Genomic DNA, 23,742 nt, shown 5'->3' with positions numbered 1-23,742 from the left:
GTCGTCCGAAGGAGGGTCACCGCATGTACTGGACTGTTCCGGGGCCACCCACCCTGACTTTTTTTTATTTAATTTTTTAGCGTGTTTGGAGTGTTTTTGTTTGTTGTCTTTGACTTTGTTGGGAGTGTGGGGGTGGGGGTGGGGGTGGGGGGAGTAGGCTTCGGCCAGGGATTCTCCCTGGCCTCAGTTTGGCGTTGGGGGTATGTGGTGTGGGGATGGCTGGTTTAAGCAGCCACACCTGCCCTGGGTCAAGCTAATTAGACCTGGCCAATGGGATAATTGGTTAATAATTAGATAATTGGCCAGGCTAATTGGACCCAGGAACAGGAGTGGCTGCACCTGTGCGTAGTGAGGTAATCACTGCGCACAGGTTAAATCTGCCATCCCCACCCACATGAGGAGCTTCTCTGTCATGACAGTGTTTGAGATCTGCTCACTTGGCTGTAACATCTTGCCAAACCCTCATGGAATAAATGTGGACTGTTTTAACATCATCTCCCTGTGTCTCTGTGCTGGAGGGCCCCAAGGAAAGCCACTTCGGTGGCCTGTGGCAGGCGTGTTTGCCACAAACACATTACACTGAGACACCCTTTGTCCTCAGGACCGCGAGGGTAGGTGAGGGCAGTTTGTTCAGAAAGAGTCAGAGTGCATCTCCAGTGGCACCTACCAGCTCATCCTCCTGCTTGCGGAGGTCTTTCTTCATCATGCGAGTCAAGTGGTTGCACAGGGCAACAATTCTGAAGGACAGCTGTAGGGAAATGAGAATGGAGAGAAGCTGCATTTCTTTTCACATGGAAATATGAAGGAAAATGCAAATTCAAAATGGCATGACAAGAGGAATCTTATTTTGCCAAAGCACCAAACATGGAAACATTTATTTTTTTGCTTATTTTTTATGATTATAACACTCCCCAACTTAAAAATGCTTTCCATTTTTGTGGCCAATGTTGTAGTATAGCATTCATATGAAACGTGACACCAAAGAGGTTTGGTTACATTTGTAAGGCAGTTTACAGAAGGGTGCCCCAAAGGAAAACAGACTTTGTTCAGAGACGGTGCTCAGCAGCAAAACATCCGATTGGATCAGCATTATGTAAAACTTAGGATCTCCGTAATACAGTGTAATCATGTCTTGTCTTGTCAGAAAACTGATGTCATGGGGAACAAGTTGGTGTCTCAACTACAAAGGTTAACCCAGTGTGATATGCTTATGGGAATGGCACAAGCAGAATCACTGATCTGTACTGTTTTGTTAAGATTGTGTCTTTATTTTATGGCTTGGTGTTTTGCTTCGATTTCTGAGTATGAGAAAAGGTGAAATGGTCAATACTACCTCCTTCTCAGCGACCCAAGTAAGTTGTTTTTCCTTACATATCACACGAGCATCACGGTCATCGAATGTGCACTTTCGACCAGAATTTCTGACCCTATTTCCTTAAGTCTTTCCCATAGATCTAAATACAGATGTCACTTCAGTCATTGTTCCTATTGAAACACTAGCCAGTTGAGCAGGTTCAGGAAAGTGGACATATCAAATAAGTTCTCTGAATCATGTTTTTACAGATCACCAGCTGGCACTGCTTTAAATTCTATTCACCAAATCCCTATCTTAGTACAATGTTTTATTTGAATTGCTTAGACAACAGTATTTCCACTTGCATGGCTATATGCTTTTGGAAAAACCTCCAGGAACTCCCACAGTTTAAAGACATGCAGGTTAGGTTAATTGAAGAGTAAATTGTCCGCAGGGTATGAATATGTGAGTGTGTTGGCCCTGCAATGCATTGGTGACTTATCCAAGGAATATTCCCACCTTTTGCCCAGTGTATCCTGGGATGGGCTCCAACCTCCCTGCAAACCTGACCAGGAGTAAGCTATATAAAAAATGGATGGATGGCTGGAAGTAAATGTCAGACAAATGTATTCCACTGATCAACTGATGAACTGTGACAGTCATACAGAACATCTACCTTCCATCTGCGTCTGACGTACTGCCTCCTGAAGTTCTCCAGGTTGATGACAGATAGCCGGCGAACCAGAGCTTGTCTTGGGTCCACGGGCTAAAACAGCAGAGATAAGAGAAAAGTCATGTCAGGCACATGCTGTCGTTATTACAGTTCTTCCTGTCCATTTGGAATGGTCAGCCTTATTCATAGGACTGTCTCATTGCTGTACCATCATCCATTCATTAGCCATTCATTCATAGCTGCACCCTGTCCTCAAATAAGTTCTTCCAGCTGACGCTTCTCGTCACTCCTCAGTCCACCACATGACCAGCTGAGAACTGCACTCTATGGTACAGACAGACTGTGGATATATGATTGACTGGAGCAGTCTGATGGGGGTGGGATGGGGTGTGCTTTGATGACTGAAACCTCTCCCTCCCTGGGTGATGCAGTGACCAATCACTGATCACTGCACAGGGATTCCTCCCCAAAATCTCCTGTCACAAAACAACACATGACTGACACTGGCATGGTCAGGTTTTGATTTCAGACCTTTGAGAACATTTCTGTGGTTGGGAGACCCTATACACATTCTTCCTGCAGAGATAAGCACAAGATCTTCATAATGCCTAAGCACTACACAGGACCTGTCATAAACAGCCACTGGCATGCACAAACTTCCAGACCCTATAAGGTATTATAGAGGTACAGTATGCCACATTCAATGTCAAGGTAACATCACAATTTGGCTATCAACTGGGATTAACTGTAATCAAGGTAATTTTCAATGTTAAAGTGGCAAAGCCATCTGTGCAAAGAGACAGTGACTATAAAAGTGGTATGGGACTCTATGTGGCTGACTGTATGGCAAATCTACTATCGCTGAATGCAATTTGGTGGCGATTCAGAAGCCCACGAACCGAACAAACTATCAGTTTTCACTTTTTTACTGAACATCAAAATCAAAATCACACCTGTCTGCTGGATGAAATAAAAAGTACTGATAGAACACAGGTAAAAAAGTAGAAAGCAGTTATCAAATCAGGGTGTATTTTATAAGATTTGTGAGATTCAAACTGTATTGTATGTATTCAACATATGTACTCAATTTGTACTAACATAGAAATTACATATGTAATTTCACAAGTAAAAGAACATCGTTGAATAAAATGTGACCAACAAACCTTAGAAGAAGTCACAGAAAGGACAAATGATACTTAACCAACAGACTTAACCAACAGGCAAATATGAATACAGAATATATTCAGTGTTCCATTTTAAAGTTGAGTTGATACAAATATTTATACTTTATTTGGCTGCTTATGAATAAAGCAGCTGAAGTACAGAAAAATGTTTTCCGGTCGCTCTGAACAACAACAACAGCTTCACAATCCTCTCTAATGACCATCTGATCTTAACTGCCCCATCAACACTAAAACACAAGAGAAGAGATGGTCCGTGGGTGGACACAATCCACAATACAGCACATTTAGCAGTGGGATCAACAATTACACTAATATTTACGAGTGGGGGTAACCATTGTAATTATACTTACCAGCTATGCTGGTGACTTGTGTTATACACAGTTCGTTTAAAATAAGTGCTTTGCATACTCTATAATAAATAGAAATAAATTACCTATAAAGAAACACATAACATGAAACTTCAGTTATATAGTACATTCTTGTCACAAGCGGTTTCATTGGAAAAAAAATGACCAGGAGAAAAAAAAGAGATATACTGAAGCAAATAAATAGTCATACTGTGATAATCATATTATGTAAATATTTTGGCAGGGTACTTCACTCCCTTACGGTGGTGCTATGCAGCCCAAGTACTGTACGCTGCATGTTACACACTGTATGTTTCTTCGGTAGTACTGTATGTTGGGAGTTCCATGCAATGTACCTGTCTGACATAATGGCAAAAAAGACCAAGTGCAAATTACCATGGTATGCACAAGCAGTAGAGAACGGACAGTAACTTATAAAGATGTAGTGACAAACAGATCGGACTCAATCAATATACACGTAAAGGCGTGTAGATAATATGCAATTCCCCACACTACCCCAGACACTGCACGGTAAACCCTTTTTTAAATATATCAAGGAAATATCAAGGAAACATGAGCGACTGTGCGTGACTGCACTGAACAAAGGTATCAAAAATTGTGGGTCATAAGACCATTGAGTGCTGACATCACAAGATAAAGGGTAGGAACTGAGAATTGAGCCTGCCGAAATTGTGGCTTTTAAGGCATAGCTAACAACTCTGTGTCTCTGTACAAACACAGTTGTCATGATTTAACATCAACATGAGTTCGAAAACCAAGCACACACAAACACACGCACACACACACACACACAAACACACGCAAATACACACACACACACACACTCACACACTCACACACTCACACACACACTCGAACAAGCCTACAGTCTGCGTTTATGATCCCTGTCCAGTTTTATCTCTGCTGACCAGTCTCTGTGATCTTCAGATCGATGCTGTGCGGTCGTCCTAGGAGCTCCTTCAGGGTCTCATTGATGTCATCATTGGTGATAGAGGGCATGCCACCGTTGCCGTCGCCATTGGTGCGGTCGCCGCAGCGACCGTCTCGACCCCCGTCGGCCCGCAGGGAGCCCATGACGTCCTGGACCCACTTGAGCTCAGCGGAGAGCTCGTGCCTCAGGGCGTCCAGGCGCGACGTCCTCTCCAGGAAGCGGCCGCTGACGGCCGCCAGGCCGGCCTCCGTGGCGCTCATGTCCTCCCGCAGGTGGCGCCGCGCCGCCTCCACCTTGCGCAGCTCGTAGCGCAGCCGCGACAGCTCCTGCCGCGCGCCGTCGCTCTCCTCCCGGTACCACGCCTCCTTCTCGCCGTAGATGGAGGCCAGCGCCTCCACGTCGTCCTGCAGGGTGGCGCGGGCCGCCGCCACGCCTCCCAGCCCCGCTTCCACCAGGGCGATGTCCTCCACCACCCGGGCGAAGCGCTCAAAGTTGGCGTAGGTGTTGTTGGGCGGCATGCTGGAGTGGGACTTGATGGTGTACTCCTTCAGCTCCTTGGTCCTCAGCTGACGCCTCTCCCCCCTCTTCCAGTTTTCGGGGGGCTCTCTGTGCTCATTGCACTTTGGGCAGAAGGGGTGGGATTACTAGGTGACAGTTCTCGGCGGAGCCACACACCACACGTGCACACGGGCAGGAAAACGGAGGCCAATCACAGCACACGGGCCTTAGTCCACACCGCAGGCAGGAAGATGCACTGAGAAGGAAACTCATCTGTCCCACGAACTCATGTTAAAAATAATGTCCAAACCCATGCAGGCCATTTGCAGAAAAATGCAAAATTGTGACTTCCGAATGCCAGGACAGCTCTGGTCTCCAAAAACCACCGCAATGCCAAGATGTCGATTTTCAATCAGTTTAATTTTAATAATATTTTCTAAATTCAAATGCATGCTGGTCAGTTTTTTTGTCATATTGTGCAGTTACAGTTATTCAACTGTAAGTTTTTTGCTTGGGAATCTTCCATTCCTTTCTTGTAAGCAGACACAGGCACACCAAACACACACTATTCACACCCTAGACTTCTCCTTACACACACCCTTTTGCATGTTATGCATGTTGAGTTTTGCTGACAATGCCGTGGATGTGTATGTCACTGCATTGTATGGGAGTGGGACACCAGTATTCAGACCCCACACCCCCCCAATACAGACCAAAATGCACACACATGCACAAAAACACACATCAAGAATTCTGTCCTTATGATCTGTCCCAGGGCAGTAGTGTTAGTGGGAAATAGTATAATAACAGATTCTCTTCTATGAATGCAAAGTAGCGAATGAACGACATCGAAGTAGCGCAAGGATTACCGTAATCCATGGGTGGTTGAGAGCACCCTGAATGGTCAGTCTCTTCCTGAAAGGTCAAACACAACAGCCATGAATAGCAGGATGAAAATGGTAACGCCCCTCCTCTTCAAAATTCTAAGTCAGTGTTCTAGAACTCCATTGCTTTCAATTACCAATAGTGTCTGTTACATCATCATTAGGACAGTTTCTAAAGCCTAGTTCAGATCAAAGATTCGCGATGCGACCAGCTGCAACTGGCGACGCGTTGCAACATTCTAAACTGGCCAACTGTAATTAGACAACTTGAATCGGCTGCAATGGCAAGCGCCGGCATCAGACATTCTGAGAAGAGTGGTTCACACTGCTGCAACTCCTCTCAGTAACATGCTAAACGGTTTTGTTGCGTCGCGAATCTTTGGTCTGAACTGGGCTTTGAAGGTTGCAGATGCAACACGTATGGGCGTTTCTCTGCAGAAGCGGACGCTCACCTGGTGTTCTTCTCCAGCAGCTGTCTGATGAAGCTCTTGGCCAGCTCGCTGGTGTGACCGAAGAACTCCTCGTCAAACTCGTAATTCATGCCCGAGATGTTCGCCAGGGTTTCCTGTTTGGAGTCTCCCAGGAAGGGCGAAGCGCCACTCAGCCTGATGAGAGCGAGGGCACAGGTCAATGTTGTACCATGTCCCACAATGCAACTCTTTTTGATTACTTTACCTCATAATCCCGCTTTTGGTACTTACAGAATATAGGTGATGACTCCTATGCTCCTGTGGACAGAAGCAACGGGCAGGTTAATCTGCTGAAATGCATTATAGGGGGAGTGGCTATGAGCACAATATAGAAAGGCACAATGAAGAAATCTCACCACATGTCTGCTTCTAGTCCCAGGGGCTCATAGTTAACTATCTCTGGAGCTGAAAATAGAGACCAGAGAAGTCATCAGCACACAAACGCTGTAACAGAGAAAAACATTGTGCTGCCATTTGTACATTTACTGTAACATACAGAACAACGCTGTACTCTCAGTCCATCCACATAGCTGGGGTGCTCACACACATGCACACACACATACACAGACACACACACACACACACTCACACACAAGCACATGCACACGCAAACACACACATGCACACACGTTCTACATGCACAGATGCCCACTCATACATAGGATAAAATTTGGCAGAATTACTTACCGACAAATTCAGGAGTTCCAAAAATGTTTTTGAACTCTGTTCCTTCCTGGATTCGGTGAGCCAGGCCAAAATCGATGATCTTGATCCTTGGCAAGGAATGGTTCTTATCCAGAAGCATGATATTCTCTGGCTGTGTGTTAGAGAGAATTTATTCATCATTATATCATTATCCTCTACCAGAGAGAGTACAGTGTATTTATCGATTATGTCCCAGCTGCAAGGGACAGTGTATTAACTCAATATCCTCATCTATCTAAACAGTTTCACAATTTCATGAATTATATTGCATTTCAATTACACAGCAATCGCCTTGCAAATTTACATTGCAAATTCTTAATGTGTTACAAGAAGCATCTTATAACAATGCATAACCTTAAATTCGCAAGAGAAACACTGTTTGTTTCTCAATGTACCATGTGTAAAAACAACATCAAACCAGGCTTACAAGAGTTTATTTTAAAAAATGTTTTTATTTCATTATTGCATCAAGGGATGCAAATGGTAACACTGAAAGTAAATTAAGTTGATTAACAGAAAGGACAAGAAGTCAAACGGAGCCATCAGTAATTAACTAAGGTTCCTTTTACAATTAAATTAGATATATTGATCATAATCAAATCAAAGGGTCACATGACACCAGCATCAACAACAAATATTCTCAGAGACTGTAGGAGCTTAAGAACATGATGACTGACCTCACACAAGGTTAAATAAATGAACAACATGGCTGCAGAAGAACTCCTTTGTAGAGGTCTCTGTTTTTCAGACCCCCTGAAATGGGTTCATGTTTATAATGCAGTTTCCCCATAGAGATAATCTGTGGCGACAGGCAGCTGATTGGGAGTGTGCGTGAGCCTTCAGCCGTACCAAGGCCTCTCTCCATCGGGCCTTGCAGACTGACTGGCTGTCTCAGTTGAAATTATTTGAAAGCAAAGAGATGACACGTCAGAAAGAAGCTTGATGGAGCTGATCTGGTATCAGCTTACGTAGGTGGCATCCTTGCACGTCCCCTGTGGCACGTCTGTGCAAGCCTGCATCCTTGCTAACCCAACACGGAACATGGGCAGGTCTGAACGCACTAAACGCTTTCCAGGAATGATGGCAGGAGGCTCTCCCAGCGTGAGGAAAAGCATTTTCTTTCATTTTTATCGTTCTCAAAAATCCTTCCACATAACACATTTTGCAACAGCAGCTAGGACAGCATTGGCTATGTCATGGCCAAACACAAGCGATTTCGCAACTGAACTTTACCCAGAACAACACGTTGTCTGATGCACCGTGTTGTTTAGATTAGAAAGAGAGATCCACTGGCAGCTGTAGACACTGGTTACAGTCGACCGTGGAGACCGAAAGCCATGTGCACACCTCTTCCACCTGCAGCAGCACGTAACTTTGCGTGTCCTTTAACTGGTACCCCGTCCTGCACCCCCACAATTACCCTCCACTCCGATCTCACCAAAGAGACCTCTATTTAGTGCCAGAGTGATTTGTGTCACTGCACACCTGACACAACACGTACGACAGCTGTCGGCAGCACGCGGCGATGACTGCTTTTACAAGCAGTACAGGCCACGGCGGTGAAACTGAATGACAAGTGATGATTTTGTATGTGGAGCAAGGTCAATTTACTAGCAGCATGCTAAATAAGTCATTACTTTCCATGACTGTAGCTCAGCAGAGAAGAGGCCATATTGTCTGGTGTTGCAGCTGCCGCCACTGCTGTATGAATTAATCATGAATCGATAACATTTTCTCACCAGCATTTAGAACGCACAGTGATACCGGCTTCCCTTAAACTGCAAGTTACCATGCTAATTAAGTTACTATGGCACCTACCAAAAGCAAGTTACCATTTTCAGAGTGGAAATCACCCAGTGAATACAACACCACACAGGCCTACTCTGTGAGGCGTCATACACAATAAGCTAGTCACTGAGCCGCCTGTTACAGGCGCCTGTATGGCACAGGAAACCGCGGCTTCGCGTCTGAGTCTGCCGGCTCATGGGGTCGGAGCCCGTTTAGCAGGTGGCGGCTACAAAGCGAGGACATCCCCCCACCAGCAACACCCGCCCACTGATGTAGACCTCCGCGTCAGGGCAGGAGGGAGAGCGGCAAGCCGCTGCTGTGGGAAGCGGGGGGGCGTCTACCTTCAGGTCGAAGTGCGCTATTTTCCGGGCGTGCAGGTAGTGGACCCCCTCCAGGATCTGCTTAATGAACTGCGTGGCCTCCTCCTCGCACAGAGATTCCTTCTGCGCCAGGAAGTCAAACAGCTCACCGCCAGAGACCCTGCAGCACAAACACACATGACTTCAAGCACAAACCTTCACTTACATCTCAACTCCGTCGTATGAAATATTATAATAAACACACTGTAACATGGGGTAATGGATCGAGGTTGAGCTGGGTCCTGAGATGAAAAATTAAAGTACGGATTTCGCATTGACATTGACACCGGTCATCGGTCAAATTAAACACTTCACATATTAACATAACATAACATAACATAACATAACATAACATAACGTAAGATATATTACACCTATGGACTGTTAGCATAGTGCAAGCAGGCATTTTGAAATATATTTCAAGTATGAATTACACATTTTGACATTCTTTCTCTTCTCTTACAGTACAGGTGCCCAGAAAACACGTTGAGTGGTTTGTGTGCTCCGAGAGTTGGGAAAAACTGGATTGTTCGGTTTTCTTTTTTTGTTTGGTATTTGTTTCTTTTTTTTTAACCTATTTTAAACACTGGTATAAAGTGTGTGAAATGGTTATTATATATTACATAGTTACTCAATTATGATTTAAAATAATACAAATATAAAAAACTTTTAATGAATATCTTTCATAGAAAAGGGAACAAATTCAACACTGTCAAAATGCTGAAATGCTGATGGAAAGAAAATTCACAGCTTGTTTCTGATGTTATCACATTTCGGTGGTAAAGAAAACCAGTGAGAGTCTTAATCTTATGCTAACAGCTCACACAGAACCAAAACTGAGTGGTGATAGCACTGCTGTTGAATAGATTTCATCACTTTAACCGCATCCTAACTGCACAGTTTTGTTCCTTTGCAAAATAGAAAGAACTAATGCACATATTATATTTAGACCATGTCAGAGTTCCCAAAAATAGAACCTTTGGTAAGTAAGTCATATTTCCAGCTATATTCCCCACCAGCAGAGACTTCTCTCTCTACTTGTGGAGAGCACCCGGAATGTTTATGGCATTGGATGTTATTTGCTGGTCTGGCTGATTGAATTGACCAGTTAATTAGGCTTAATGGGGCCTCCGTGTTCCCCTTGTACATCACAGCCAGAACACAAACACGCACCCACGTACACGTACATACATGCACACAGAGGACCCCACACAAAATCAGCTATTTACTCAAACTGCGCCATTCATTCCACTTTCTTCAGTGCAGGAGAAAGCCACCGTGATGGCTGCACTTGCAAACTCTCTTACACACTGTATAGTGTGTGTGTCTCTTGCATTTTGTACAGTTTGATAACTGTGTGTCACTCCTGTTTGGGGTAAAATCTGGTAACTGTGTGTGACTCTTGTATGGGGTAAAGTTTGGTAACTGTGTGTGACTTGTGTATGGGGTAAAATTTGGTAAGTGTGTGTCTCGTGTATGGGGTAAAATCTGGTAACTGTGTGTGACCTGGTAATCGTATGTGGCTTGAGGTGAAGCGTGTCTGGTATGGGTAAACTGGATCGGGGGAAATGTACGTGTGACTCTGTAGGTACGTAGTACTCCGAGTAACTTTGGTGATCTCGATGATGGCACGTATGGTAGCTGCCGGTGTTCTGTAACGTGTGTGATGTGTTGGGGTAAAATGGTACTGTACGAGCGTGGTGACGTATTGCGGTGTACATGACCCGCTGTTGAGGTGTCGCTGTGAGGGGGTAGCCGCAGGATCTCCACCTCGCGCTGGATCTCGTCCCGGCACACCCCGCGCCGGCTGGCCCGGCTCTGCCGCTTCTTGATGAACTTGGCGGCGTAGTCCAGTCCCGTGCTCTTCTCGCGGCACCGCTTCACGATGGCGAACTGTCCGCTGCAGGGAAGCGGGTGGGGGGGAAGGGGAGGTTAGGGGTGACAGGGGCAACCGCAGGAACGAGAGTTTGAGCATAGGGAAGGTGAGCGGAAGGTGAGCGGAAGGTGAGCGGGGGATGTTATTGCTCGGTACCAGCGGTATTGAGCGTCTGCGTCATCATGAACTCCAAATATGGGCTGTGCTTCCGTGTTCTGTGTGCTTACTGTGAGGCAGTTCCAGGTTAGTTACACATCAGAAGCCTGCTGCTCGAGTGAGCACTGAGCCACAGGACCGTGCCACACTTGTCCTTGGGAACATCTGTGTTAACAGTGACCTCACCTACAACACCTGCTCCAAATCTCATGGGTGTGTGTGTGTGTGTGTGTGTGTCAGGGTTAAAGGGGCATGTTCAAGGTTGGCCTGCAGTTTCTGCTGTGGTACTAAAACCACTTATTACACTGTAGACAGAACCTACTGCCCTGCTTGAGTATATCATCTATTTATCTATTTATTGAATTATATGTGTATTACATATTTATGTGTATTACATATTTTTATTCAATCATTAATTATAATTTAAACACTATGAACATTATGAAGCTACTCCTGTGAAGTGACAATCGGTGCAAGCAATACGTCGTAAAATTTGGAGAAAGCACAGCAAATTACAAAGAGCCATTCCCATCCTGCAGCATTATCACAGGGAACGCAAGTCACACAAAAATTCTGGATCCAGACTACAGGGTCACACGTGACCCAACTCTGTATTCAACAGAGTCCACTTGGGTCAGACGTGGACTAATCTGCAGGCAGGGCAGGACGGGTCTAATATGTATCATGCATGCTGACATATTTGTATCAGAAAGGTCTCCCCGTGCTGCATGTCCGCACATGCAGTAATGAGCGCTTCCTTCCGGCGCCAAAAGCAATTGTTTCAAAGACCCACCCCCCACATCCTGCCAATATTCTCATATCTTGAATATGCTCATCCCATACCATTTCGGTAGGTGGAAGGAAGAGAGGGAGGGGGGTGTAAAATTACTCTTTCATAACAGTCACAAGCCAAGTTCAAAGCGTCTATATTTTTATCGCTCATAAGGAATGGATAGATATATAAAGTACGAACATGATTTCATGTTCCAATTTGAGTCGCTTGACGGTGGGTTATTTTGAAAGCAACAAGGCCATGACTGTTTTCACTCGTTTGTTTACACAATACGACACGACACGGACGGACTGGATGGCCCCAATGCTCTTAAAAACAGCGCGTCACACTGTTCAAGGCCTGTGACAAGAACGGTCAGACAAGACCATCGGAAGAAAAAGCGGGATTAAACAATTTGGCCCCCGTCATCAGTTCGGAGGCTGAATCGTTTAATCCCGTTCTGTTTTTTCCTGTTTCTGTCTGGCACTTTGAGTAAGCTTACTCCCCGCTTCCTCAGCAAGAAGAAGCGTCTGATTGGATACGTATTGCCCTAAAGATAGAAGCCATCTGCAACCAGCAATGGCAGGAATGCCATGATACTCACCCCCCAGCACAGCAGGCCAGACACACAGACACCCCCCAAGCCAAAGCAGTGACCCTGGGCTCACCAACCAACTTTTCATGTAATGGTGGAGCTCAAGGTTATGGAACAGAAAGCTGATCCTAGATCAGGTGCTGGTGGCATATTGTATAGTCACAGAAGCGCCAAAGAATGGCAACTTATGTACTGCAGAAGGGGCAGTGAAATGCACCATTTGAATGTAAAGGCTATTTATTTATTTAAACATTATTCCTCATGAATTCTAATGCTTAGGGAGAGCTTTATCCATAAAACAACACTGAATGTAGTACTGGAATTATGTACAGTATACACTATAAGGTCAAAAGTACGTGGACACCCCTTCTAATTAGTGGGTTTGGCTACTGCAGCTGCACCCATTGCTAACAGGTGCATAAAATCAAGCATACAGCCATGTAATCTCCACAGATAAACATTGGCAGTAGAATGAGTCATACTGTAGAGCTCGGTGACATTCTATGTGGCACAGTCATAGGATGCCACCTTTCCAACAAGTCAGTTCATCAAATTTGTGTCTGGCTAGAGCTGCCCTGGTCAACTGTAAGTGCTATTATTGTGAAGTGGAAACATCTAAGAGCAATAAAAGCTCAGCCACGAAGAGCTAGGCCACACAAGCTCACAGAACTTGTCTGTCCTCAGTTTCTGCTCTCACTACCAAATTCCAGACTGCCTCTGGAAGCAATGTCAGCACAAGAACTGTTCGTCGAGAGCTTCATGAAATGGGTTTCCATGGCTGAACAGCCGCACACAATTCTAAGTTCACCATGTGCAATATGGCTGGAGTGGTGTAAAGCACACTGCCATTGGACATTGGAGCAGTGCTGGGCTTTCTCTGGAGTAATGAATCATGATTTACTATCTGGCAGTCTGACAGCCAAATCTGGGTTTTTCCAAATGCCAGGAGAATTCCACCTGTCCGAATGCAGAGTGCCAACTGTAAAGTTTGGTGGAGGAGCAATAATGCTGTGGCTGTTCTTCATGGTTTGGGGCTAGGCCCCATTGTTCCAGTACAATGTGTCATACAATGACATTCTAGAGCATTGTAGGCTTCCAACTTTGTGGGAACAGTTTGGAGAAGGCCCTTCCCCTTTCCAATGCCCTGTACACAAAACAAGGCCCATAAAGAAATGTTTTGCCTAGTTTGGTATGGACAAACTTCAGTGGCCTGGGCAGAGCCTGACCACACCCCCATCTAACACCGTTAGGATGAACTGGAACACCAGGCAAGCCAGGCCTTATCACCCAACATCAGTGCCCAACCTCACTAATGCTCTTGGGGCTGAACGGAAGCGAATCCCTGCAGCCATGTTCCAAGAAGCCTTCCCAGAAGAGTCGATGTGGTTACAGCAGCAATGGGGGGGGTCCAAATCGATATTAATGCACATGGTTTTGGAATGAGATGTTCAACAAGCACATATGGGTGTGATGTTTAGGTGTCCACATACCTTTGGCCATGTAGTGTATAAGTACACAAGGTGTGTGTGTGTGTGTGTGCGTATATTGGCAAAGGCAAGAAGTACATGAGAATCTGAAATCTCTTTTGTTGTTCTTTGTTATCCTGATAAAGATCCTGTTTGAATCAAAAATGGTCTCTTTCTTAATGTGCAAATAAATACAAACATTTTGGCACTAATTACTAAATGGACATTGATAATTCTTTCTTAGTATATTGAAATAAAACATACTCAGGAATCTTCCATGATGTCTAATAATCCTAGCCTTCTTGGCCTCTCCACCTGTTGGCTCCTCAGGGGGCAATATAATGGGGGGGGGGGGGCAGATCAGACTCTCTGGAAGATTCCTCAGCCCCTCCTACCCCCCCAGGGGGTGCCCAATTTGGGATCTCCAACATTTACCATTTGTTCTTGTCAAAAATCCCCTGCCCCCTGACACGCAAAGTACCCCAGAGCGAGGTGTTACCTCACTCACACACACTCGCTCTCACACTCGTTCCCGTCTCACAAACTCACTAACACATGCTCTCTCACACACCCACTCACTTAGTTACACATGCCGCTCTCACACACACGTTCACTCACATGCTCTCTCACACACAGGCTCACACATACTTTCACAGATACAGACTCACAAAGACAGAATCAGGCATAAAAACAGGGTGTGTCCATCACACTGCTGTTTTATGAGTACACTGCCAGAGGAATGCACAATTCACAGGTTCACATATCAAAACAGTCCAGGCTTGTAAGGTATAATTGCCTGTATCCACTGAACAAGCCGCAGTGAGGTATGACCTCAATTATACTGCCCCACTTTCCCACTGCTTGTGTACCATATCCATTTCTACAGAATATGCACTGTCCTATATGAACTGTGACACACATTTCTCCCTGGAACCGCAATACAATAAAAATGACTGATAATCTGACTCTGGATTCCTTAATGGCAAACCTTTAAAAAAAGTAAACACTTGCATTGGTTTGTAAGCCAAAAGTTAAAGACAATGCTTGATTTAATAAGTGGCCAAGTAAGAAAGTGAGCTGTGTTTGACTATGTGAGTGAGTGAGTGAGTGAGAAATAATTTAAACAAAGTGAGGTCTAACATAACTGCCACTTGTCTAGTGGCATTAATAAGAGATAGTGAATGCTGCATTATGCCTGTTACACAGTACACAACCAGACTTCACCCATCCTAGCCAAGCACATGAAGGCCTGCCATTGGTCCCTGTGGCTGGTGTAACTCCTTCCAGCCAATCAGGAACCACAGAGCTAAGAACTGAAATGAATGGATCCCTTAAATAAACAAATCCCTCAAGAGACTCACAAAAGCAGCCAGCTCCCCAGCAGGAGGGCGTTTTGGCTTTCAACGTTTGTGCAGTTGGCTTCAGAGGAGGAACCACTCCCACCTGACCAAGCTGTCAATCACTGAAGTAGTTCACTGTGAACCAAACGCAAAATGATCAGCACAGACCAAACAGCTGCGCTAAACTGCTGGGAATAATAATTCATCCAGTTACTGTCAAGCACAGTGACTGGTTCTGGCTGCCCTGAGGCTACAGTATGCATGCCACCACTTCTACATTGCAATATAGTATTGCAATTAAATCAACCAGAGCTGGCATATTTATTGCGGGGATTTGCGGTATGATGCTGCAGGTAATGTTTGATGCTTTGAGATGAATTTTCTTCTCTTCCTGTATAGTCACAGGGCTTGGGTCAGAGCAGGTGCTGCGTGCAGGTTTGTGGAGCATTACAGATCATCTGGAAAGAGAGATTGATGATGAGCACATTTTTGTTAGACCACTAAACCCATATGAGGGAGACAATAGATCTCTAACTACTTATGGCCCGTTCTGCCAGTTCTGTCTGTGGGCGTGACAGCATTTGACCAATAGTGGAGATCCCACTACTCCACAGCTGATGCTGAGGGGCTGGTCTGACCAGCCAATCTGATTGGCTGAGCTGCAGGGTGGCTGTGAGCTCAGGCAGTCAATGGCTGCGGGACATTCAGATGCATTTCTCAGCTGTCAGAAAATGAACAACCACACAATTCTACGGCCCTACAGCCACACAAGTATACAATGATGACAAAACAGTACAACAATTAATCCTGGCTTGTAGGCATACCACACTGGATTAACCTTGGTAGCTGAAACATCAACTTGTTCCCCATGACATCGGCTTTCCAACAATACAAAACATGATTCCACTGTATTATGGAGAACCTAAGTTTTACATAATGCTGATCCAATCGGATGTTTTGCAACTGAGCGCTTTCTCTTAATCACATTTGCTGACTCCCTGTCGGCACAGTAAACAGACTGTTGTCTTTTGGGGTCTGATAAGAGGCAGACTTCTGTGAACTTCCCTACTGTACAATCACACAATTCCACAGTCCTTCTACAGCCCTACAATCACACAATTCTACAGCCCTAAAATTACACAATCACACACCATCACATCCCCATGTCACCACATCCCAGTGGTGCACTGGGTTAATTGCGACCCTCCCCCCCCCCCCTTCATTTCAGTTCAGACCCATGCTGGTTTCCATGGCGAAACATCAGGGTGTACAGAAACAGTAAAGAATACCAGACGTGGGAGAAAGGGGTGCTCTCTCGATAGCACATTAAATAAAGAAGCGTGCCTATTTGTCACCTAGTCAACAGCAGAGATAGACAGCTCACAGCACACTATGCCAACAGCCTGCCACCCCAGTGGACGCCATTCCCCCTGCTATAAATACATCAAACACATCCGCCAAATCCCAGGATAAGTCTGCTGTACGCCTCTGCTCCTCAGGGATTACCGCCACCTGTCTATCACTCCAGTGGCTCAGCCGTGACCGTGACCGCCACCTTTCCAAGAACGGTGCTAGCCGATACCGACAATGCGTTGTGACCTTTAACCTTTTTAGGCTTAATACTTTGGTCAAGTTCATTATAAATACTGAAAATAGAGAGAAACAAAACACGAGAGATCGTTAAGCATTTGATTCCCACTGAGACTCTGCCCAGGAAGCATCGCACCCGAGTTCTCCTCTCCTCGATCAGACAGGCCCGTGCTCTCTCAGCTGACCGAACTCTGACTCTGGTTCTGGCCCTCCAATTCTGCACGCTGGCGACAGGTGCCGTTCCACTCTGGGCCACAACGGAATAAATGCTAAAAACGTTCTAGTGCAGCGCATTGATTCAGCGAGCAGGAAATGCATCTTGGTCAGCTCTCCTAGTTCAGAGAAATTAGCAACAATGTGGATTTTGCTGCTCCATCCTCTGCACCTAAATTACTGAAATCCATGCTATAGGCTGTCATTATTACTATAGGGCACACAGTGGGATCAACTTCATGAATCACAAACACACACACAAACAGTCACGTTTCCAGACACACACACAAGTAGAGGCACGTATGGCCTGCGGGTGTTCTAATTGGGTGATTAAATGTAAAGTTCTTCTCTAGACCTGTGACTGGCACTTCTAGTCTGAGAAACATGCAAACAAGCACATGTTTCCCAAGGGACAGATATCCAGACATCAATCATCAACCTTTCACTTCCTCTAGCTAGAAACCACACATCTGTACTCAGTTGGCCAGAACTGGGACACCAATGCCTCTTCCTCAACAATGCGTGCAGGCCTGGGTCAAATAAGTATTTGTTTTGGATTCAAATATTTTTCTACACTTTACTGATCTTGTCTGGTGTATTGGTACCTATGGAATACTCTCAAAAAGTGCAAACCCCGCCTTCTGGTCATATTGGCCAGCTCAATTACACCAGGCAAGACCAATAGAGCACAGAAAAGTATTCGAATCCAAAACAAATATGTATTTGACCTAGGTCTGACTGCGAGGATGACTCCACAGACATAAAGGAAAAGAGCCGCAGGTAGGGTCACAGGAGAGTGACGGCCACACTTGTATCTATGCCAAAAGAAATGAAACAGAAGCAGAGAAATTACCATGGGGCATGGGGGGGGAGAATGAGCATGGAATGGGAGTGGGGGTGGGGATGGGGGTGTGGCTAATGTGCCACAGATACCTGTTAAATGTTGTGACCGAATATGGAATTGCATATGAAAAGCCAAAGGAATTTGTGAGAGGCGTGTTTGGGGGCGTGAGATGAGTCAGTCCAGCTCTCCTCCCCCTTGTGTTTATGCCTCCCTATGCCTCCAACTTTTTCATTATCACATAATTTCCCCAGAACCCCAATAAACAAATTTAAATACATGATTTACTCAATAAGCCTCATATACTCATAGATATTTAAACACATGATAGACTCGATTTCCTCCTGCCATAGGAACTTCTCTGGGTGGATGGAAGACCTCAGGACCCAAAAACATGTGAGAGATGTTTATCTCCACAGATACCAAACATGCCACTAGCAGGGCCGACAGCAGCAGCTGCAGGAATGGCAGGACAATGCAGCCAATCACAGAGGCCTTTGTGAATTTATCACCTGGTGAATGGGACTGTTGTCTAACTGAGAGGCATATGTTGTATTGGGGGAGTAATGGAGTAAATAAGGAAATGGCCCAATTTTTCAAATCTAATTCCGTGCAGGGGTACTATAATTGCTGTTTTCTGAAACGTACTCAACATAAATGGACAGAGTAAATATCAATCTGTAGTGCATGAAGTGAAAATCCCCATGAATAAGGGCTTCCACAAATCCAGTGCTGAATAATGCAATCTAGAAAGTAGGCGGGGCCCTCCTTCTATCATCCCAGCATGAGTGATGGGAGAGTGAACCCCATAATTAAAGCTGGGTGTTTGTCACGAAAAATGTTGGCTGAAGTCGCAGAGCAGTCAAGGCAGAGTTATTATAATTCACGGAAAACTAAAAGAGTGTTTTTTAAATGTTAAAATGCTAAATGAATTCATAGATTTCATGCGCACCAGTGGGAAAGGAATGAAATAACATGCGCAACTGTAGCAATAGTAACAAGTGCTTGAACTTTCAAAAAAATCTATGGTCAGTTGCTGGCTGCTATGAACAGCCTACAAGGGAAATACATTGATAGGCTGCTGCGTTTATTTGCTCAATTTGGTTCATGACGAAAAGAAAGAACATGCTTTTTTTCCTTTAATTTCACAGAACATTTTAGAAATAGAGCATGCTCAAATTACATTACTAAAATAAAACAGTCGTCATGAGTCCATTTTAGTTTTTTTAAAGTTTGTTTTGGTACAATATGTTGTACGTTGCAAGTTCTGAGTCTTTTATGAGTGTCTGTTGTCACTGATGTTACTGTAAGGAGCGCTGAGCATCAACCCTGCCGACGGGCCAAAAATCATCTGATTGCAACAACTGATAAGGATGAGAATCTTAATCGCAGCACATTCCAGAATCTGTATACATTGGTGCACTTCGTTTCTCCCATGCAGCATGTGGAAATAGACCATTGTGAAAATGCGTAGGCCTATACAAATAACATCATAGGCTACGTTAAAGTTGACAGTTACCATCCAAAATGCCCCAAAACCACGGGGAGCAATACAAATGGAGGAAATTGCAAAAAACTGCAAAAAATGCGGAAAGTTTTCAAGCCAATAAAATAATTTTGCTATGACCATCTGAACACCCTAACTTATAATAAGGGATTGGGGATACAGTACTATGACATCAGTAGTTTGCTAGCCACCTTTTTTAATTAGCTGACAGAGCTGTCGGGGGGTCTTACTCAAAATCTGTTCTTGTCTGTTCATACACTACATGGCCAAAAGTACATGGACACCCCTTCTAATTAGTGAGTTTGGCTACTTCAGCCACACCCATTGCTAACAGGTGCATAAAATCAAGCATACAGCCATGCAATCTTCATAGACAAATATTGGCAGTAGAATGAGTCGAGCTCAGCTGACTTTTAATGTGGCACTGTCACAGAATGTCACCTATCGAACAAGTCAGTTTGTCAAATTTCTGCCCTGCTAGGGCTGCCCCAGTCAACTGTCAACTGTAATGAACATAGGGCACACGCTGAGTGCTGGAAGGCAAGCCCAGTGAGTCCGCTGAGTGCAAGTGTGTGTCGATCACTGCAATCGCGTTCCAGACTGTCACTGGAAGGAATGCCAGCACAAGAACTGTTCGTTGGGAACTTCATAAAATGGAGCAGTGGAAATGCGTTCTCTGGAGTGATAAATCGTGCTTCAGTCTGACAAACAATTCAGGGTTTGGCGAATGCCGGGAGAATGCTACCTGCCAAAATGCATAGCGCCAACTGAAAAGTTTAGAGGAGAAATCTGAGACTGTTTTCAATGGTTTGGGCTGGGTCGCTTAGTTCCAGTGAAGAGAAATCCTACTGCTTCAGCTTACAGTGACGTTCTAAAAATTGTGTGCTTCCAACTTTCTGGTAATAGTTTGGGGAAGGCCCTCTCCTGTTTCAGCATGACAACGCCCCCTTGCACAAAGTGAGGTCCATAAAGAAATGGTTTGCTGAGTTTGGTGAGGAAGAGCTTGACAGTCCTTCCCAAAGCCCTGACCTCAACCCCATCAAATACCTTTGGGATGAATTGGAATATTGACTGCGAGCCAGACCTCATCACCCGACATCAGTGTCCAACCTCACTAGTGCTCTTATGGCTGAATGGAATCAAATCCCTGCAATCATGTTCCAAAATCATGTGGAAAGCCTACCCAGAAGAGTGGAGGCTGTTACAGCAGCTAAGGGGGGGGGACCAACTCCACATTAATGCCCATGATTTTGGAATGGGTTAGGGTTAGGGTTGTTCAACAAGCACATATTGAGCACTTTTATGGTGCTCATAATACCCCTTCCCCATTGTAAAGCTGGAACCAGACAGGCTCAGTATACCCCTTTCCTTCTAGAGTGTTGGAACCAGGCTGGCCCCTTTTCCACTGTAAAGTGCATTGCTAAGCTGCTTCAGGCATCACTGGAGATGAAAGATGTGGAAGTACACAAGAGAGAAACACACTGCCATTGCTGAGGAGCACTTTTTCAGGAAAACCTCAGCATCAGACTGCAGATGAACCCTTGCATTCAGCATGACATCGTGCACTGCTACTCTCATTCAAAGACAGCCATTCTGGCTTGGGAGTCAGGGTAGTGTACATGAATAGCGATATAGCACACTCCATGACAACCTCTGGCATTTGGCCCATGTCTTCATAAATGTTTACGCATTGATTATGAAGAATACCTGTTTATTCTATTTTTTTATTGAATAATCTTATAGGAGGTGATGTATGTGTGTACGTCTCATGCGTAGCACACACATTCCTTTCCAGCTGAGTTCTCCTAGCTCTGCAAGTATGCAAATTTGCCCAAAAGTGTCTGGTGTGAAGGAAAAACAATGTGTAGCTCAAGCAAATAACAAAGTCAATTTTCCCTCTCTTGGCACATAGAGTATGTTAAAGTCAGTCTTCCAGTATTTTCCACTGAAAAGCCACTTTTAAAAAAGTTCTGAATAACGTATTCAAATGTGCCTGGATTAGTTGAATCGTGGTGGCGTGTCATCTACGGCGCTCTGTGAAGTTGGGGAACTCGTTGAGCAGTGCTCAGTGATAATAAGCACTCACAGAATGCAAAAGCATCATTGCAGCAGTGAAAAGACAAAACGAGTGAGATGTCAGCATTCACCCAAATATAAGAGCCACTTAAACCATTTATTTTCCACACTTTTTTCTGTCCAGGGCTACTCTCAAAGGCAGTCCTTTATGTACAACAGCTCTTGTATTTTGACATTTGTATCAGGAAAACCAGAGATTAAAGTGTAAAAATCTGTAATCTTAGCCTGATTCATCACTCAACTGGACTGTACCTCAGAGCCCTGGTTTTTTAACCCGCTGTAACTTCTACCCTGAACCAGATATAACTAGCACGCCCAAACACGAAAGACAGTGGCACAATTTCATGCAACAGGGAAACAATCTACCAATTGAAGACAAATGGACAGCAGCGCCCGTCGTCTTCACGCATTCAATTATCTGCATTAATTATGCAAATGAAATGACCTGGATGCAGTGTACAGCACACGTGCGAGTCGGTGTTTTATAACACGTCACAGCATTCTCTCTTTTTTTTATTTTAAGACTCACCTCCCCAGTTCTTTGCCGATTTCATAGAAATCTTCCACTTTTTGTTGCTTGAACACGTCCATTCCCGCAGTCCTCATGGATGTTATTTTTTCCCCTCAAAGGTACGACACTCAATGCACGTTGCTCAGCCGATTTCCCGTCAGACGCGAAAGGCTAGACCTGTGAAGTTAAGGGGGGGGCTGTTATACACAGCGAGGGGAGTGAACGCCGTCCCCGCATGTTGATTCACGCTCTACACATTCCATTATGGTTTGAACGAATTTCGCAGAGCTCTCCAAAACGACCGTGTTCAGTCGTTGAACCCCACCGAGCTCACGCAGAAACGCCGAAAGACACTGTCTTGCGAGGGTACAATGTCTAACAGTATATCTCAGCAGGAGATGAACTCAGTCACTGTCACTTGACCTGCCCCATCATAGGTAACACAACGCAATTATACAAAATTATCGACAGTATAGTTTACGTTGGTTTCGAAATACAATTATTTAGGGCATACACATTTGTAAAGATGGAAAACCATTAATTCCAAGACATTTTTAAATGGCATGTTAGTAGGCTACAGGACACCAACCCACGTCTGTCAGTTTTCTGTGCCCCGAAGAACAACTTGTTAAATGTTACTGAACGATTCAATCATACACACTTTTAACACCTATCAAACGTTAACACGAGTTCTAAATATATTAGCTCTCTCCACATTATTGTATGAGTATAGGCTACTTGTCATTTTTCTCAACAGGCGAGCATGACTGAAGGAAACCTGTCATCGCTGTTAAACAGTAACATCAGCTAGAAGGGTAGAAAAAAATAAAACGATTACGCAATTCTTGTTTATTGTCTAGGCTGGCTTGTCAAATTCACTATTGACTTATGATACGCGGTACCTGTATGAAAGGTATGAGCGTACATGTTAATTAAACATTAAACCCAAATCATACCAATTATATGCCAAATCGCAAATATGAAACCCCATTTGTATGTGTGTTTGCACTGCATTTAGTTTGGATAAAGTTAAGATTTATGTTTCTCACCTTATAAAAATGAATCCCTCGACTTCTCAGACCGCCGCATTGTACTCTGCTCGACAGAAGTGTCAACGCTTATCCCGAATAGGCAAGCGTTTTATCTCAGGAGCCGCTACGCGCTCCGCTGCACTCTTGCGCGCTCACGTGTTTGTAGGTCTGCAACAGGCACTGTCTGTTGATTATGCAAGAGGGCGCAGTTGGTCCAAACACATTTTCACACTGTTTTATATTACTGTAATCTAGGCTTAATAGATAGCATTACATACAACACTTGGATTACAACATTTCATACTCGATAAATAGGCTCGATATAATTGGACAATTCTTTGGCTGTCAGTAGGGGACGATTCTCAACATACTTCTTCTACACTTCAAAAGCATTATGTTGAAGGGTTTGCTACGTTGTTGTAAAAATTCAATTTAACGGTGTATTTTGCTCACATTTTCTTTTGTGGATGTTTCAAAGGTCCTGTTAAAGTGTTGCCGTGGTTGTCGCTTTACCTTTTGCCCAGCTTTATCTGTTCCATCTATGAAACCCAAAGCTACTCAGGAATTGGCTGTTGCCACTTTAAAAGGACAACACAGGCCCATTCAATGCTCCT

At 44.5% G+C, this 23,742-nt stretch overlaps 1 protein-coding gene across 1 annotated transcript in view; it reads right to left on the bottom strand.

The window, feature by feature from the left end:
- LOC135256149 (death-associated protein kinase 2-like) overlaps positions 1 to 23,300 on the bottom strand; it is a 28,202-nt gene extending 4,902 nt beyond the window's left edge. Inside the window, exons 1-11 of the mRNA XM_064337993.1 lie at positions 23,147 to 23,300; positions 22,116 to 22,274; positions 10,860 to 11,054; positions 9,137 to 9,296; positions 6,990 to 7,119; positions 6,659 to 6,707; positions 6,534 to 6,560; positions 6,285 to 6,437; positions 5,818 to 5,863; positions 1,971 to 2,060; positions 668 to 748 (exon numbers count right to left, since the gene is read on the bottom strand). Coding sequence (XP_064194063.1) covers positions 668 to 748; positions 1,971 to 2,060; positions 5,818 to 5,863; positions 6,285 to 6,437; positions 6,534 to 6,560; positions 6,659 to 6,707; positions 6,990 to 7,119; positions 9,137 to 9,296; positions 10,860 to 11,054; positions 22,116 to 22,192 — 1,008 coding nt within the window. The 5' untranslated portion in view covers positions 22,193 to 22,274; positions 23,147 to 23,300. The remainder of the gene's footprint in view (positions 1 to 667; positions 749 to 1,970; positions 2,061 to 5,817; positions 5,864 to 6,284; positions 6,438 to 6,533; positions 6,561 to 6,658; positions 6,708 to 6,989; positions 7,120 to 9,136; positions 9,297 to 10,859; positions 11,055 to 22,115; positions 22,275 to 23,146) is intronic.
- Positions 23,301 to 23,742: the final 442 nt, after the last annotated feature.

Source organism: Anguilla rostrata, chromosome 5 (genome assembly GCF_018555375.3).
Source record: "Anguilla rostrata isolate EN2019 chromosome 5, ASM1855537v3, whole genome shotgun sequence".
Classification (NCBI taxonomy): Eukaryota; Metazoa; Chordata; class Actinopteri; order Anguilliformes; family Anguillidae; genus Anguilla; species Anguilla rostrata.
This window is presented reverse-complemented; position numbering and strand designations above follow the sequence as displayed.